Raw genomic sequence first — 18,771 nt, 5'->3', positions numbered from 1 at the left:
TCCAGCCCTTGGCAACCACAAATCCTGCTTGCTGTCTCTAACTATTTGCCTATTCTGGATGTTTCATATAAACAGAATCATATAATGTATGGCCTTTTGTGTCTGGCTTCTTTCATTTGGCATAATGTCTTTGAGGTTCATCTGTGTTATGGCATGTATCAATACTTCATTGCTTTTTGTTGCTAAGTAATACTCCATTGTGTGGATAAACCACAATTTGTTTACTCATTACTAAGTTGCTAGACATTTGGGTTGTTTCCACTCTTTGGCTATTTTGAATAATGTTTCTGTGAACATTTGTGTACAAGTTTTTGTATGGACCTGTATTTTTATTTCTCTTGGTTATATACCTAACAGGGGAATTGCTAGGTCATATGGTAACTCCAGGTTTAACTTCTTGAGGAAGTGCCACACAGATGTCCACAGCAACTGCACCATTTTATATTCCCACCAGCAACATATGAAGGTTCCAACCTCTTCATATCCTTGACAATACTTGTCATATGTCTTCTTTTTTTTGAGGTGGAGTCTCACTCTGTCACCCAGGCTGGAGTGCAGTGGCGTGATCTTGGCTCACTGCAACCTCTGCCTCCCAGGTTCAAATGACTCTCCTGCCTCAGCCTCCCACGTAGCTGGGATTATAGATGCCTACCACCACGCCTGGCTAATTTTTGTATTTTTAGTAGAGATGGGGTTTTGCTATGTTGGCCAGGCTGGTCTTGAACTCCTGACCTCAGGTGATTCACCCACTTTGGCCTCTCAAACTGCTGGGATTACAGGTATGAGCCACCATGCCTGGCCTATCTATCTTCTTGATTACAGCCATTCTAGTGGATATGAATTAGATCTAATGATATTTCACTGTAGCTGGGATTTGCATTTCCTGATGGATAATGACACCAGGATCTTCTCATACGCTTATTGGCTATTTGTGCATTTTCTTTGGAGAAATGTCTACTCAATGTCTGGGTTTTTAACCACCATGTAATAATGCTTCAGAGCAACCTGGGAGAGAGCAGGGAGGGAGCCAAGCCCAAGAGCAGGGGCTACAGTCCTCCCGTATGTCTGGGAGGCACAGCAGAGTCTGGCCAGGTCGGGCTGGGCTGGTGGTGATGTCTTCCCTCCAGCGAGGGAGGTTGACCTTCACAGCATCCATGCAGAGGAGGGTGAGGGTCAGAGTGGAATGTCTAGCTCACCTTCACTGGCACTCACCGGGTCCTGGTCAGAAAGCTACACTTGCACTGACTCACTGCATCCTCATACATCCCTTTGAGGGTTATTCCATTTTGCAGATGAAGATACTGAGGCCCAGAGAGGTGAGGTACCAGGCCCAGACTGGAACCCAGGAAGTCTGGCTGGAGCCCACTCTCCTGACCACCACCTGGACCGTCTAGTGACTGAAGTTCCCCTCTTAGCTGCTGCATCAAGACACACTAACGAAGGTTCTACCAGGCTGCTTCTACAGAAAGCACCAGCTGCCAGAGTTGCCATCCAGGCCTGCGACCTGAGCCGTGGTCTGGGCTTAAGTCCCGGGCTCCTACTGAGCCATGCACCCCTGCTTCCACTGTCCCAGCCAGAGCAGGGGAGTGCGGGCGGCAGGGGACTCTTGGGTTCAGGCAGCCACAGCATGCGTTTGCTCAAGCAGGTGGGTCATCTTCTCGGTGTGACATGCTTGGGGTGTTCCCAAGTTTTCCTACTCATGGCGGCCAAAACCCTTCTCCAATAGCACCAGCTGGCTAGGAAACACCCCCAAAGTCCATGTCAAGCCCTAACATGGGTTGACCTTCAGGATCCTGACCAACAGACCAACCCCACTGGGTATAACCCTCAAGTTCACTATCCCTAAACCAACAACAAGGACCCAGCTGAGACTGCCTGCTGTGGCCCCAGAACAATCCCTTGGGCCCTTGGCAACCTCGCCACCTTCCTTCCTTTTCAAATCCTGGCTTAAAGACAGGAAGACGTCACTAGGTAAGCACCTGCCCCGTGCCAGACACCATCCTTTATGGGCAGGATCTTGCTTAGTCCTCACAACTAAGCTGTGAGCCAGGGTAGTGACGCCCGCTTTACTGATGGGAAAATAAGCTCAGAGAAGTCAAGTCATTTGTCCAAGGTCACACAGCTGGGAAGGGACAAAGAGATTTGAACCTTCCCTTTCTTTCCAGGAAGGCTCTCAGAACCAGATACATACACCCCAGCATGATGCTTGCTGGCTTGTCTCGGCTGTTACTTGGTGCTTTCTTTGGTGCAGTCTAGGCTGTGTTTTGTATTTTCAGCGGATGTTCTATTTGTATATGCACGGGTGCCCCGTACCCACATGTTCACACAGCTTTTCCCACCACTGTGAAGTCAGCAGGCTCTCCCTATCTGGCTGATGAATGAATGAACAATGCCAGTGCCCTTGGCTGGATGCAGCATGGGCTGAGAACTCCTGTCCTGAGCTATTTCTATAAGCCCAAGCGAGCGAGCTAGTGGGGCTGCCTCTGCCACCAAAGAGAAGAAGCCAGAGAGTGCCACAAAGCCACCATGCAGCCTCCGGGACTTCCCACCTCCTCTCGAGGGCTGGCTCACACCCGTGTCCCCGAGTGTCCTTCCTTCTTGAATGAAGATGACGAGACTCCTCCCAAGCACAACAGCTGCCCCTGGCCTGGCCCTCTCCCCTCTGTGTGTCTAAGTTGGTCTGACGCTTGCTCAGAGGCTGGGGCCACTGCAACCACCCTGGCCAGGGAGAGGCCAGAGGCATCCCAGCACTAACATTGGGAAGGGCCACCAGGGCGGGGCTTCTTCACCTCAGGTCCATGTACAGGATTCTGCACAAATGAGGACCTCCTGAAACTGCAGGTGCTCTTCCAGGAAGAGGGAAGTAAGCTTTTGTTGGAATCTCTAAGTGGTCCATGATGCTCCCCAAAGTTAAAATTGGAATCTCTAAGTGGTCCATGATGTTCCCCAAAGTTAAAGTCTCTGGGACACTGAGATAAAGTAGAAGAAAATCTGGCTATCGTTGAACCCAGGGGCCCAAGGAATGCACACCAATGTCAGTACCACCCTCGTGGCTGCTGTCCACTCCTTCCTCTGCCCTTGGGCAATAAGGTCCGTAGAGCAGTCCCAAGCGCTTTTCTCTACATCTTCTCATTTGATTCCCCAAGCAATGCTGTGAAGGACGTGTCATCAGGCCCATCTTACACAAGAGGAGACTGAGACAAGGGGCGGAAAAACCTGCCCAATCTCACCCAGCTTGAAAGTGGCTCCTACAGGCTGGGCGCGGTGGCTCACGCCTGTAATCCCAGCACTTTGGGAGGCCAAGACGGGCAGATAACGAGGTCAGGAGATCGAGACCATCCTGGCTAACACAGTGAAACCCCATCTCTACTAAAAATACAAAAAATTAGCCAGGCGTGATGGCGGGCACCTGTAGTCCCAGCTACTTGGGAGGCTGAGGCATGAAAATGGCGTGAACCTGGGAGGCAGAGCTTGCAGTGAGCCAAGATCACGCCACTGCACTCCAGCCTGGGTGACAGAGCAAGACTCTGTCTCAAAAAAAAAGGAAAGAAAGTGGCTTCTATAAACTGAATTCATATATTGAAACACTAACCCCAGTGTGATGGTGCTTGGAGATGGAGCCTTTAGGGGTAATTAGGTCATAAAGGTTGAGCCCCCAGGATGGGATTAGTGCCTTTATGAGAAGACATGAAGGTAAGAGGATCGCTTGAACCCAGGAGTTTCAGACCAGCCTGGACGACATAGCCAGACCCTGTCTCTACAAAAAATTAAAAAAAAAAAAAAAAAGAAAAAAGAAGAAGAGACATAAGAGAGCTGGCTTTCTCTCTCTCTTTCTCTCCCAGGTGGGGACGCATCTGCAAACCAGGAAGTGGCCTTCACCAGGCACTGAAATAGCTGGCACCTTGATCTTGGATTTCCAGCCTCCAGAAAGTGAGAAATACATTTTTGTTTAAGCCACCCAGTCTGTGGTATTTTTGTCATAGCAGGTGGAACAGACTAAGACAGTAGTCAGGCAATTTTCCCTGCTGAGGGTATATCAGGCTGGGCATCTTGATCAACTCTTAAGAGACAGCGCTGGAATAAAGACAGCAACGTCTGGTCATTCCAAGAGGGGTACTACCATGAGCTGCCACTTCCTGAGCAGCTGGCGTGGTCTTAGAATTTTTCCCTGTGGCAGTCACTCAGTCCTCACCATTACCCTAAAAAGTACAGCTATTCCCATTTCACAATAGAGCAAGTGGAAGCCCGGAAGCGAAGTGAGGGAGGCCTATGGCCACACAGCCCAGGAGTGGCAGAGGCAGGATTCGAATCGGGGTGTACTAGATTCCAAACTCAGGCTCTTTTCTATCAAGTGAGCCTCTTGTGTGGGACTGAGCTTAGGTTCAGACTCAGGCTGACCTGGGGATTCACCTTCACCTCTTCCAAACCGTGCCTCTCTTTCATTATTATTTTGTTAAAAGTCCGTTTTATTATTCTGAACCTCAGCTTCCTCATCTGTAAGAGAGGAATGACAGGTTTTTTGTTTTTGTTTTTGAGACAGAGGCTCCCTCTGTCACCCAGGCTGGAGTGCAGTGGCGGCGATCACTGCTCACTGCAGCCTCAACCTCCTTGGCCCGAGCAATTCTCCCATGTCAGCTTCCTGAGTATCTGGGACTACAGGCACGTACCACTATGCCCGGCTAATTTTTTTTTTATTTTTAGTAGAGACAGGGTCTGACTATGTTGCTCAGGCTGGTCTCGAACTCCTGTGCTGAAGCAATCCTTCTGCCTCAGCCTCCTAAAGTGCTGGGATTACAGGCGTGAGGGAATGAGTTTTTATTGGGCAGTTTTGTGAGAAAATGAAGTGGAAAGGGAACACGAGTTCTGTATCCTTTGATTTACCTTGTGTAGAAATTATAATTGAAGCCAGAGGCTATGAGCCTTAATGGCAGTTCAATCCTGCTAGCCTGGGAGGACTGGAGACAAAGGTGCTTTGAGAATATTTCCCCGTATTTCATGATGGTGATACAAATTGGGAAATGCTTACCAGACACCAACGCCAAAGACACTAAGAACAAAAACATTAGCCAGCATGAGCGAAACACCTCAAATTATCGGATTTATATTATTCTGTATCTTTATGATTATTTTTAAATTTATGAAACTGTGTCTTGGCTCCCGTGTTGGGAAGGCATTCCCTTGTGACATCTGATTCAAAGGTTTACTGTTGCCTCTTACAGTCTCCCTCGACTCCAAAACCACGCACTTCTGTGCACTCACTATGAGAAGCTGTATTTACTCACTCCGTGCTCGTCACAGGAAACGGTGCATATTGGGATATATTTATTGCAGAAACTTAGGTCTACTCTTCTGTGTGCTAGCAAACCATCAGTCCTGAGTGGTGCACTCGGAGGTCTGTGAACTCGATTTTGGAGGTCGCTGTGTGTGTGTATAAATATAAATGGCCTGACTTCACTTGTTAGAACACTCTCATGCTTTCTCCTCACAAGTCTATTTAAACAATTTTTGTGACTCCAGCAGATCATTTCCTTTCCAAAACGGAGCATGTGTCTTTCTCTCTCGATACACATACAGTGCTCGGCACACTGCCCACCATGCTGGCTGCTCGGCAAACTCAGCCTTGGTTACGGCTGCTGCCTGGGGCATCCAGCGAATGCATCGCCAAGAGCGGCAGCGTCTACTTCTGGAACAGAGCCTGGCTGGTACTTTTCAGCCCTTCTCGAATGAGCCCAGACAGACCCCAAACTCTGCCCGCTCTTGTTCCTGTGACCCCAGGACACTCCCAGCACCTTGGGCTGGTCTCTTTTCCCCACTGCTATTTCTCCGTTAGCCAGATCCCTTCCTGCTTTCCCCAAAGCACCCGGGCCGGCCAGGGTGCTGGTGCATTAAGTGCGAGTAGGCAGGCGGTGCTTTTTTACGTGGTATGCACTGTGTGACTGGGGCTGCTGGCTGTGTAGTGATGGGCGTCTGGGCAAGTGGCCTGTCCACTGCAGGGAGAAGCGACAGGGAGGCAGGGCTGTGGTGGGCATTTTGGAGAGCTTTGGAGCCTGGCTGGTCAGGATGAAATCCTGGCCCCGTTGCTCACCGGCAGCGGGGTTTTCGTCGGTTTGGGTTGCTCCCGCATTCACATCCCTGGCAGTTCCTGAGCACACCCATCTCTGCAGACAGAAGCCAGATGAATCTACGGCTCAGCCCCTGCCTCGCGGGCTCAGTCTGCCCAGTTCCCATACACCTCGCTAAGTGCTGTGGGCAGGTGCAGAGTGTGATGGGATGACAGGAGTGGCACTCAGACAGTTTCCTTCACCTGTCAAACAGGACAATCACTACCCACTTACAGCAACTCTGAAGGCTAAGTGAAGTGCAGTCTCACAGGGGCTCAGCCGACGAAACTCACTTTTGGCTGCACTTTGCTTTACTTGGGGGTGGCTGGACTGGCAGGAGGGAGGGCTGTGGGGCTCCATCTGGGGAAGCCCACAAACAAACTTACTCTTTGGGGGGATTCAGGTCCTCAGGTCTTGTCTCAAAGAACTGCAGCACCTCATCACACTGAGAGATGTAGGGGGGCAGCTGGATGAGGGCCTGGAGAAGAGAGACGCAGGTGAGTGCAAAGGAGGAGAGGGGGCTGGGCATGGTGGCGCGTGCCTATAATCCCAGCTACTTGGGAGGCTGAGGCAAGAGAATTGTTTGAACCTCGGAGGCAGAGGTTGCAGTGAGCTGAGATTGCGCCACTGCACCCCAGCCTGGGTGACAGAGCGAGACTGTCTCAAACACACACACACAAACACATAAGCAAAACCAAAAAGCAAAGGAAGGAGACGGGTGTTAGGAATGCCATACACCACCAGTGGCTCTCAAACTCGGGAAGGCACCAGAATCACTTGGAGGGCTTATTAAAACACAGATCGTGGAACCCCACCCGAGTTTCTGATTCAGTAGTTCTGTGGAGGCGGGTGAGGATGTGCATTTCTAAAAAAGTTTCCTGGTGATGCTGCTGGTTTGGGGAACAACAGACACACACACACACACACACACACACACAGTATGATACACATGCATATATTATAGGCATATTTGTTCACGTAATATGTCCATATTTAGGCAAAATCAGACCATACTGTACATGCCATTTAGTAAACCTATGCTTTCACTTAGCTATAAATTGTCAACTTCATGCCATTTCATTATTCTTATTTATTTATGTTGAAATAGGATCTTGCTCTGACACCCAGGCTGGAGTGCAGTGGTGCAATCTCGGCTCACCACAACCTCTGCCTCCTGGGTTCAAGTGATTTTTCTGCCCTAGTCTCCTGAGTAGCTGGGATTATAGGCATGTGCTACCATGCCTGGCTAATTTTTTTTTTTTTTTTGTATTTTTAGTAGAGATGGGGTTTTGGCATGTTGGCCAGGCTGGTCTCGAACTCCTGGCCTCAAGTGATCCACGCACTTCAGCCTCCCAAAGTGCTCGGATTACAGGTGTGAGCTACTGCACCTGGCTCATTTCATTATTCTTCTATAATATCATCTATACTGGATATTGGATTTTATACAGCTGTTGTCATACTTTATTCAAATCGTTGTCTACTGGTGAATCTTTAGGTTATTTCCAACATGCTCACATATTATGTCTTAACTCACGAATCTGAAGCATTAAAGTGAAGGGACTGTTTTATGATTTAGATAGAGGTTTAAAGTCTCCAAGTTAATGAGGGGTTGAAATAGATCTTCCACTGGCCAAATTCCACATTAATCTGCCCCAGTGACTCACTGGCTCTATAGCCCTCCACAAAGCTGGCTTATCTACTAACAGGTATTCATTCAATGATTCAATGAGCATTTTCTTTGTGCTCAGCACTGCACTAGTTTCGGTGCCAAATACAAGAGAAGTGCAGGGTACACTCTGCTCATTAAAGGATTTGAAACTCAGACGGCCATCATGAATAAACAGCTCAGTTTAACAAATATTCACTTAAGCCTCCTTTGGCCCGGGCCCTGGACCAGGGTAATGAGGATGCAGATCTGAGGGTGGTTCAGGTGGTTCATGCATACATTTTGTTGCACACACCTGTGCAGAGAACACGTGTGCATACACACGAATTGCACAGGTGATTCTGCCAGCCAAGCTGCCCAAGCAGGGCGTGCTCTGCATGAGGCTGGACTCTGTTCTCTCCTAGAGGGCCTCTCATGAGCCTTCTCACCATGCTGAGCCTGAGTCTGGGCTAGAAGAGATGTGTCTTGCATTTCCTTTCTTTCTTTCTTTTTTTTTTTGAGACGGAGTCTTGCTCTGTCACCAGGCTGGAGTGCAGTGGTGCTATCTTAGCACACTGCAACCTCTGCCTCCCGGGTTCAAGTGATTCCTGGGCCTCAGCCTCCCTAATAGCTGGGATTACAGGCGCAAGCCACCACACTCGGCTAATTTTTTGTATTTTAGTAGAGATGGGGTTTCACCATGTTGGCCAGGATAGTCTCGATCTCCTGACCTCATGATCCACCCACCCTGGCTCCCAAAGTGCTGGGATTACAGGCGTGAGCCACTGCGCCCAGCCTGTGTCTTGCATTTTCTATATAACCAGCCCTTAATAGCTCACTGCCCAACTCCCAAAGTGATGTGCCAGCGCTGCAGCAGTACTGGGCTCTTGTGGACCAATGGAGAGATGAATGGAGGCCTCCAGTGTGGTACCTTTTACAGGGCTTTGGGGATATGTTGACCCTACACAATTATTTCTTTCATTAAAAAATTAAATTGTGGTAAAATACATACAGTAAAAAGCTTACCATCTTACCCATTTTCAAGTGTACTGTTATAGTGCATTAAGTATTTAATGCATTCACACTGCTGTGCTACCAGCACCGCCATCCATCTACAGAACTCTTTTCATCTTGCAAAACTAAAACTCTGTACCCATTAAATAACAACCACCCTTCCACCCTCCCCCAGCAACCACCATTCGACTTCTGTCTCTAGGGATTGATGAATCCAGGTAGCTCGTATCAGTGGAATCATACAGTGTTTGTCTTTTTGAGGCTGGCTGATGTCGTTTAGCATGCTTATCCATTCAAGGTTCATGCTTGTAGCAGGCGTCAACACTTCCTTCCTTTTAAAGGCTGAGTAACATTCCATTGTATGGATACACCACATTTTGCTTATCATTCACCTGTCGATGGACACTTGGGTTGCCAACCCCACATTACTTTGAGTCAGGCTCTAACTTTAAGCCCCCGAGCTGCAATCTGCTCCAGACTCAGAATGGATAAACACACCATGAGGGACGTGGATGGCCTGGAAGGGCACCTTTCCTGGTCACCGTCCATCCTCCCACCCTTCTGAGGGGTGACTAAAGGGCTCACCGATTTTTAAAATTAGACTTTAAGTAGCTCCTGCTCTGCAGGAAATCCTTAAGGACTGTTTCTAGAGCTGAATCAGGGAGTCCTAGAGACAGGAGCAGGCCCTTCCCTCCCTCACCTCCTGTTTCTAGTCCCCCTTCTTTTTCTGGTTCCGAGCAGTGAGTGGTCATTCTTCTGGCCTGGATGAGCTGCTGTCTGCTCCCCCCTCCCCATGGGCCTCTTTTTCCTCTGAAATCCTGCAGCCCTTGCAGTTGGAGCCACATAATGAACGAGCTGATTATATGCTGGACTGTGGTGTGTCCTGGCTGCTTTGTGTGCAAATATCTTGCGGCTTCCCCCCAAGACTGCAATAACAGCACTCCTCGACCTTGGCTCAGCACTGGGTGGCTCCTGAAATGTGTTCATCTGTGTCACTTTATGTAGCCCTGGGAAGGCTGGCCCATTTAAGAGATGGGGAAATGGACGCTCTGTTGAGGTGGCTTGGTCTAGAGGGTCCAGGAAAGGTTGACAGCAAACCTCTACCTTAAATCCACAAAAGGCGGCAGGGTGGCAGCTGTTCCTCCTCCACCTTCCCTACGTGCCTAGACTGTGCTGGGGAGACCCTAAATAACACGAGGGAACAGCCCAGAGCTGGCCATGTGTCTCTGTTAGAGGAGAGCTGGGTGGCTGTGGGGCATGGCCCCTGGAGGTGGTCACTGTCTCTGCCTGGAGGGGACCTCCCAGGATGGGCAGAGGCCCCAAATGGACCAGAAGGGGAAGGGACAATGAGGCCCATGGAAACCTCCTGATGATGCCAAGTTCCCTTCTGGTTTTGAGCTATGCCTAGGAAGTAAAAGCCAAACCAAACCCCTAAACCATAAAAGAAGTCAAGTTACTAATAAAAGGCATGGCTGAATGCTTTGATGTTGGCCCATTTCATTTGGGATGGCTACCAGTAAAAAATGACCCAGGGCTGAGAAACCATTCTGCTTCTGAAAGACTCCAGGATAGTCCTAAGTTCCGTCAGTAGTGACAAAGAACCACAGCTCCAGCAAACTCAGTCCTGTTCTGGAAGGGATCCTGGCGCTTTGGACAGATGTGGCTGATGCCAGCATGAGAGAGGAGAGCAAGTCCTGCTTGCAGAGGGTAACAATAAAGGTCAGACAGAACCAGCTCTTGATTCTGGCCTCGTCACTTCCTGGCTGTGAGGTTCTGGCCAAGTCTCATTTGCCTCTCTGAGCCTCAGTCTACTCATCTGCAAAGCGGAGCTAAAGAACACCCATCTTGGAGGGCTGTGCTATAGAATAAGTGAGGAAGTGGTTGTACGGTTTCCATCATATATTAGTTGCTTGATGGACACTAGATAACCCTGTTGGCTCTCTATACTGCCCCAGGTACAAGAATATAGTGTTTCCAAAGGCGATTTCAGAGGCAGCCAGATGATTATGTTAAATGACAATGCCTTGGCTAGGGAGAAGGTTCATGTTTTCTCAATTCTCTTTCAACCCTCTTTAATTTAAAAAAGAATGCCCCAGAGAAGTAACATTTGTCTAACTTGCTTCCTGAGAGCAGGACGGGCTTTGCAGAGCCTCCGGAAGGCAGGTAACAGCAGCTAGCTAGATTTAAAAATGTTTTCTGTTGTTGTTGTTGTTTTATTGTTTTTATTTTTTACTTTTATGGCAGGTACATGATACCCATTTGTTTTGTCTTGTTTGTTTGCTTGTTTTTGAGACAGGGTCTGGCCCTGTGGCCCAGGCTGCGGTGCAGGGTGGGATCTCAGCTCACTGCAGCCTCCACCTCCTGGGCTCGAGATCCTCCCATCTCAGCCTCCTGAGTAGCTGGGGTTACAGGCGTGCACCACCATGCCTGGCTAATTTTTGTATTTTTAGTAGAAACGGGGTTTCGCCACGTTGCCCAGGCCAGTCTCAAACTCCTGGGCTCAAGCGATCCTCCTGCCTCAGCCTTCCAAAGTGTTGGGATTACAGCTGTGAGCCACAGTGCCCAGCCAATACTAGTTTTATGTTATGGTTGTGATATAAAGTTTTCTCTAAGATATATTGTTTTCAGAAGTTCAAAAAGTCAGGAAGCCCTCTTAGCACAGTAGGCAGCAAGTCAGTCTCATAATCTGAAGAAGCTCAAAAAGTGAGTTGAAGAAAAATACGAGTAATAATATAGGTGGGTGGTATATGACAGAATTCCAGAAGGGAAGTCTCAAGTGACTGGAGCCTGGTAAATACTACTGTTATGTTGCCCATAGTTTAAAATACTACAGCATGGGCACACACACTCACAAGTGTGTACGTTTGCATGTGTGTTCGATTTAAGCTACACCATATGATGGTTAGTTACTACCTGAAGTTCCCTCATTGAGAATGAACACTGGTGCAAGTGAAAGACTCTAATCAGAAGTCCACACTTCAGAAAAGGCTGCTTCAGGACTTTAGCTGTCTTCATTGTGGATCAATACCACAGCCTTTATTCATTAGCCTAACTGTTGTTAGAAAGAATTTTTTTTTCTACTGGTGAAATGATCCTAGAAATATTCTCAGACACTCTGGCCCTTGCGAGAACAGAACCTGGTGAGCCCAGTACCGTACATCCTTCAGAAAGTGGCCCAGGGTCTAGGATTTAGGATTCAGCCTCTTTTTGAGGATTTTACTGTCAGACCACGGTTAGGATGAGCTGATCCTGCTTCTAGAACGTGGTTGCGTCTGCCTTGAGGAATCATTCATGCAAAGAGATGTCAGACAGACAGCTGGGATTTCAAGGAGCTTCCAGAAAAACTTGAGTGGCAATTTATGAGGTGGCTTGATAATAAATGCTTGTATGTGTGACAGGATTCAGCTAAGTCATATTTTCATTGTGTCTTTTGATGAACAGAAGTTCTTAAATTTAATGTATTCAAATAAACCAATCTTTTTGTGCCTGGTATCCTTTTTGTATCTTTAGAAATCCTATACCTAGAGATTATAAACATATTTTTCTAATGTTATCTCCTAAAACCTTTTGTAATATTGCCTCTTACATTTATGTCTTTAATTTTCTTGGAAATGATTTCATGTGTGGTGTGAGGCAGGGGTTAGTTATCTTTTTTGTTTTTTTCCCATGTGGATACCCATTTATTGAGGAATGATCTGCAAGGCTGCCTTTGTCAGTATCACAGTGTCCATCCAAATACACATGGATCTGTTTCTGGGTTTTCTATTTGTTTCAAGGGTTTGTCTATCCTTGTGCTAATACTGCACTATGTTAATTACTGTAACTTTACAATAGGTCTGGTAGAGCAGAAAGTTTCTTCCATTGTAATATACACCTGGTAGCTAGCTTTGGGATATCATCTATGGCTCTCATCTATCTCTATCTATTAGAGACCTTCATTTTCTACTAAAATAAAGCTAATTATGATAGATCAAATTGGCTTAAGTTGGTTCACAATAATGTCAGTAACAGATACCCAAATGTCATGTAACAGCCTATGTAGTTTATAAAAGAAAGGGATTATTTCATCTCTCTCCAGGATGGCAGTTCCCTTGAAGCTGAGCCCAGGGAATCTGGCCAAAAAACTCCAAATATCCGCTCTATTTGTTATGTTTCATTAATAGCAGGGGATAGTAACTTCCATGTGGCTCATTTAACATAAGCAGTTTCCTCCCTATGGTTAGTCCAGGTGAATTCATTATCTCTGTACCATTCCAAGCATCAGGCTGCTGCTATCCTGTATTACTCTGATTTTAAATTTCCTTTTCAAAACCAAAAGTCCAGGAGTTGGTGAAGCCCTTGGGTGCAAGGAAAGTCTGACTCTGGAGAGAAGTCAGGTGGGCTGGGAAAGAAGCAGAATAGGCTGATTTGGGCTGAGGGACAGCAGATTCTGGGGAAGGTATGAACTGGAACTTCCCGGCTAGGCAAGGTGACCCTATAGTCCTTGCCAGCAGAGCCTGGACAAAAGAAGATCATCTCCAGAATTGGAATTTCAGGCTCTAGAGGTTTGGAAAGAGACAAGGAAGAGCTGAACCTTCTTCTGAGGGCTGGGAGGCAACAGCAGCGCTGATGGCTGCTCCTTAGCCCCGGCCCTTCCTTTGTCATGAGGTACTTAGGAGACAGAAGAGTCTGGGTTTATCTGGCTCTAAGAAACACACATTTGAATACCTCGGCCTTTGGCATTTTTACTTTCTTTTTTTTTTTTTTTTGAGATGGAGTCTCGCTCTGTCACCCAGGCTGGAGTGTAATGGTGTGATCTTGGCTCATTGCAACCTCTGCCTCCTGGGTTCAAGCAATTCTGCCTCAGCCTCCTGACTAGCTGGGATTACAGGTGCCGACCACCACACCTGGATAATTTTTGTATTTTTAGTAGAGATGGCGTTTCACCACGTTGGTCAGGCTGGTCTCAAACTCCTGACCTCGTGATCTGCCTGCTTTGGCCTCCCAAAATGCTGGAATTACAGGCATGAGCCACCATGCCCAGCCATACCACTTTCTCAGAGGCCATAAGTGGTATGTGAGTGTGGAGGCATAAAAGGCTTGAGTCCAACTCTCTAACCCTCAAACCTAAAAATCTTATTGTAAGTAACTTTGTTGGGCCTCCACTTCCTCATCTACACAATGGGAATAATAAAACTTACTCCTGCCTAGGAGTTCGAGACCAGCCTGGGCAACATGGTGAAACCCCATCTCTACCAAAAAAAAAAAAAAGGTATGTGCTGGTAGTTCCAGCTACTCAGGAGGCTGAGGTGGGAGGATCACTTGAGCCTAGGAGACTGAGGTTGCAGTGAACCAAAGTCACCCTACTGTACTCCAGCCTGAGAGATAGAGCAAGACCTTGTCTCAAAATAATAAAAATAAAGCCTACTCCTCAAAGTTGTTGGAGAGATAAGGCAAGGTCCCATCTGGCAAAGAGCAGACACTCAATCAGGAGAGGTTTTCTGACCTTCTTTGATGTCTCCTGCCAAGAGAGGGATCATATGTCCGCACACTGCCCCCTTCTGTTTAACACTTTTTTTTGTAGAGATGGGGGTCTCACTATGTTGCCCAGGCTGGTCTCAAACTCCTGGCCTGAAGCAGTCTTTCCACCTTAGCCTCCCAAAGTGCTAGGATTACAGGCATCAGCCACTGCGCCTGGATTAATACTTTTTAACAGATTTACTGTGGCATAAATTACATACCATACAATTTACCCATTATAAGTACACAATATCAATGATATTTGGTAAATTACAGAGTTGTGCAACGATCACCACAATCTAGTTTCAAAACTTTTCCATCACTTCAAAAATGTCCCCCAACCTAATTTACAGTTCATCTCTGCTTCTTCTACCACCCCCAGGTCTGGGAAACCACTGATCTGCTTTTTGCCTCCATAAATTTGCCATTTCTGCACATTTCATATAAACAGAATCATACAATATGTAGTTGTACACATCTGGCTTCTTTCACTTAGCATTATGCTTTGGAGATTCATCCAGCTTGTAGCATTTGCCAGTGTTTCATTGCTTAATTTGTTTATTTAGAGCTGGAGTCTTGCTCTGTCACCAAGGCTGGAGTGCAGTAGTGCTATCATGGCTCATGACAGCCTCCAGCTCCTGGACTCAAGCAATCCTCCTGCCTCAGCCTTCTGTGTCCTGGGAGTACAGGCTCAAGCCACTGTGGCATGCTCCCAGTGCCTTTTATTGCCAAATAAAAAGATATGTCTATTATATGGATATTACGCACTTTGTGTATCCATGCACCAGTTGATGGACTTGTGGATCACTTCCAGTTGTTGGCTATTATGAATTAATGTTGCTATGAACATTTGCAGCCAAGTCTTTCTGTGGACATAAGTTTTCAATTCTCTTGAGTATATACCTAAGAGTGGTCATATGACAAGTTTAACTTTTGAGGAAACTGCCAAACTGTCTTCCAAAGTAGCTTCCCATCTTTTTTTTTTTTTTTTTTTTGTGACAGAGTTTTGCCCTTGTAGCCCAGGATGGAGTGCAATGACACGATCTCAGCTCACCACAATCTCCACTTCCCGGGTTCAAGCGATTCTCCTGCCTCAGCCTCCTGAGTAGCTGGGGTTACAGACATGCGCCACCTCACCTGGCTAATTTTGTATTTTTAGTAGAGATAGGGTTTCTCCATGTTGGTCAGGCTGGTCTCGAACTCCCGACCTCAGGTGATCCGCCCGCCTCAGCCTCCCAAAGTACTGGGATTACAGCAGTGAGCCACCACGCCCCGCTTGTAGCTTCCTATCTTAAGGGCTCCAGTTACTCTATGTTCTCACCAACACTTGGTATCGTCCTGTCTTGTTGATTATAAGCAACTCTAGTGGCTGTGTAAATATCTCGTTATGGTTTTATTTTGCATTCCCATAATGACTAATGATATTGAGCATCTATTCATGTGTTTACTAGTCATTCCTATGCCTTCTTGGGTAAAATTTGTATTGAAGTCTTTAAAATCGGGTTGTCTTACTATTACTGAGTTCTTTGTGTATGTTCAATACAAATCCTTTATCAGATATACGATTAACAAATATTTTCTCCCAGTCCATGGCTTGCCTTTTCTTTCTTTTTGAGATGGAGTCTCACTCTGTTGCCCAGGCTGGAGTGCAGTGGCACGATCTTGGCTCACTGCAACCTCCACCTCCTGGATTCAAGCCATCCTCCCACTTCAGCCTCCCAAGTAGCTGGGATTACAAGCGTGCGCCACTACGCCCAGCTAGTTTTTGTATTTTTAGTAGAGATGAGGTTTCACCAAGTTGGCCAGGCTGGTCTCGAACCCTGGATGTCTGCCTTGTGATCTGTCTGCCTTGGCACTCCAAAGTGCTGGAATTATAGGCGTGAGCCACTGGCCTGGCCATTTTGTTAATGGTACTTTTTGAGATACAGAAGTCTATAAGTCAATTGAATTAAATTCAATTTTTATCAGTTTTTCTTTAAAGGCTCACACTTTTGGGGTCATAGCTAAAAACTCTGCCCAACTCAAGGTCGTGATGACTTTCTCCTATGTTTTCTTCTAGAAGTTTTACAGTTTTAGCTCTTATATTTAGGGTTATGATCCACTTTGAGTTGATTTTCATGCATGGTATGAGATAAGGATCTAACTTCATTTTGAGATAAGGGTGTAACTTCATTTTTTTTTCTTTTGCATATGTATAGCTGTTGTGGGCTACAGTGTTTTGCTCTCCACCCCCTATTCACATATTAAAGTCCTAATCCCCAAGCCCCTAGAATGTGAATATATCTGGAGATAGGATCTTTAAAGAGGTAACAAAGTAAAATGAAGTCGCCGGGGGCGGTGGCTCACGCTTGTAATCCCAGCACTTTGGGAGGCTGAGGTGGGTGGATCACGAGGTCAGGAGATCGAGACCACGGTGAAACCCCGTCTCTACTAAAAATACAAAAAAATTAGCCGGGCGTGGTGGCAGGCGCCTGTAGTCCCAGCTATTCGGAGAGGCTGAGGCAGGAGAATGGTGAGAACCCGGGAGGCGGAGCTTGCAGTGAGCCGAGATTGCACCACTGCACTCCAGCCTGGGCGACCAAGCGAGACTCCGTCTCAAAAAAAGTAAAATGAAGTCACTAGGGATGTGCCTTAATCCAATATAACTGTGTCTTTATAGGAAGAGGAGATTACGACATAGAAAGGTACAGAAAAGACCTTGTAAAGACACAGAGAGAAGAGGCATCTCATCTATAAACCAATGAGAGAGGTTAGAAGGCCCTGCTGCCTAGACTTCCAGCCTCCAGAACTGTAAGAAACTAAATGATGTTGTAACCCACCCCGTTTGTGGTATTTTGCTGTGCAGCCCTAGGAAACAAATGCAACAGGTGATTATCTCAACTGTTTGTTAAAAAGACCATCCTTTTCAGCCCGGCATGGTGGCTCATGCCTGTAATCCCAGCTCTTTGGGAGGCCAAAGTGGGTGGATCACTTGAGGTCAGGAGTCCGAGACCAGCCTGGCCAACGTATAGTGAAACTCCGTCTCTACTAAAAATACAAAAAAAAAAAAAAAAAAAAAAAAAAAAAAATTAGCCAGGCCCGGTGGTGGGTGCCTGTAATCCCAGCTACTCAGGAGGCTGAGGCAGGAGAATCCCTTGAACCCAGGAGGCGGAGGTTGTGGTGAGCCGAGATGGTGCCACTGCACTCCAGCCTGGGCAACAGAGCGAGACTCCATCTCAAACAAACAAACAAACACTATCCTTTTCCCAGTGAATTGTCTTGGCACCTTTGTGGAATATCAACTGATCAAACATTTTGTAAGATTTTATTTCTGGACTCTCAATGTTGTTCCGCTGATCTACATGCCTATTTTTGTCAGTATTATATTATCCTGATTACTGTACCTTGTAGGGAGTTTTGAAAAATGGGTAATATGGCTCCTCTAACATTGTTCTTTTTCAAAAGTGTTTTGACTATTCTGGATCCTTTATATTTCCACATACACGTGAGGATTGGCTTGTCAATTTCTATAAAAAAGTCTATAGAAAAGATTTTGACAGGGATTGTATTGAATATGCAGATTCATTCTGGGAGGAGTTCCATTTTAACAATATTGAGTCTTCCAATCCACAAGTATGGAATGTCTCTCCATGAATTTAGATCTTCTTTAATTTTCATTGAAATGTTTTGTATAAATCCTGCATTTCTTTTGTTAAATTTATTTCTAAGTATTTTACTCTTTTTGATGCTATTGGGAGTGGGACTGTTTTCTTAATTTCATGTCTGGATTGTTTGTTCCTAAGCTATAGAAATACAATTGCTTTCTGTATATTGAGCTTTTATCCTGATCTTACTAAACTCATTTATTTGTCCTAGCATTTTTTTGATGGCTCTCTTATGATTTTCTATATAGAGAATCGTGTCATCTGTGAGCCAAGAGTTATACCCTTGCCAGGCGCGGTGGCTCACACCTGTAATCCCAGCACTTTGGGAGGCTGAGGCAGGTGGATCATGAAGTCAGGAGATCGAGACCATCCTAGCTAACATGGTGAAACCCCATCTCTACTAAAAAAATACAAAAAATTAGCCGGGTGTGGTGGCGGGCGCCTGTAGTCCCAGTTACTCGGGAGGCTGAGGCAGGAGAACGGCATGAACCCAGGAGGTGGAGTTGCAGTGAGCTGAGGTTGCGCCACTGCACTCCAGCCTGGGTGACAGAGCAAGACTCTGTCTCAAAAAAAAAAAAAAAAAAAAAAAGAGTTATACTCTTTCCTTCCCAATCTGGATGTCTTTTCTTTCTTTTTTGTGTGCTTACACTGGCTAGTCCCCTAGTAAAATGTAGAACAGACATGTAAGGGTAAACATACTTGCTTTGTTCCTGATCTGAGGGGGAGATTGTTCACTGCTCCATTTAAAAAAACATTTCTTGCTATTCCTACCCCTCTCCCATCAGAATCGCTAGTGATTTTAACTTGGAGAAACAAATACCAAAGAAAAGCTGCTAAACAAAATAAAAACATGCTCCTTTCCTGAATA

At 46.4% G+C, this 18,771-nt stretch overlaps 1 protein-coding gene across 3 annotated transcripts in view; it reads right to left on the bottom strand.

The window, feature by feature from the left end:
* The window catches only part of SH3PXD2B (SH3 and PX domains 2B), a 121,622-nt gene that overhangs the window by 42,312 nt on the left and 60,539 nt on the right, over positions 1-18,771 (bottom strand). For all 3 annotated transcript variants that reach the window (XM_063642617.1, XM_063642618.1, XM_055285238.2), the window contains one exon: positions 6,488-6,579. In XM_063642617.1, coding sequence (XP_063498687.1) covers positions 6,488-6,579 — 92 coding nt within the window. The remainder of the gene's footprint in view (positions 1-6,487; positions 6,580-18,771) is intronic.

Source organism: Symphalangus syndactylus, chromosome 7 (assembly GCF_028878055.3).
Source record: "Symphalangus syndactylus isolate Jambi chromosome 7, NHGRI_mSymSyn1-v2.1_pri, whole genome shotgun sequence".
Taxonomy (NCBI): Eukaryota; Metazoa; Chordata; class Mammalia; order Primates; family Hylobatidae; genus Symphalangus; species Symphalangus syndactylus.
Note: the sequence above shows the minus strand (reverse complement) of the source record. Positions and strands in the feature narration are given on the sequence as shown.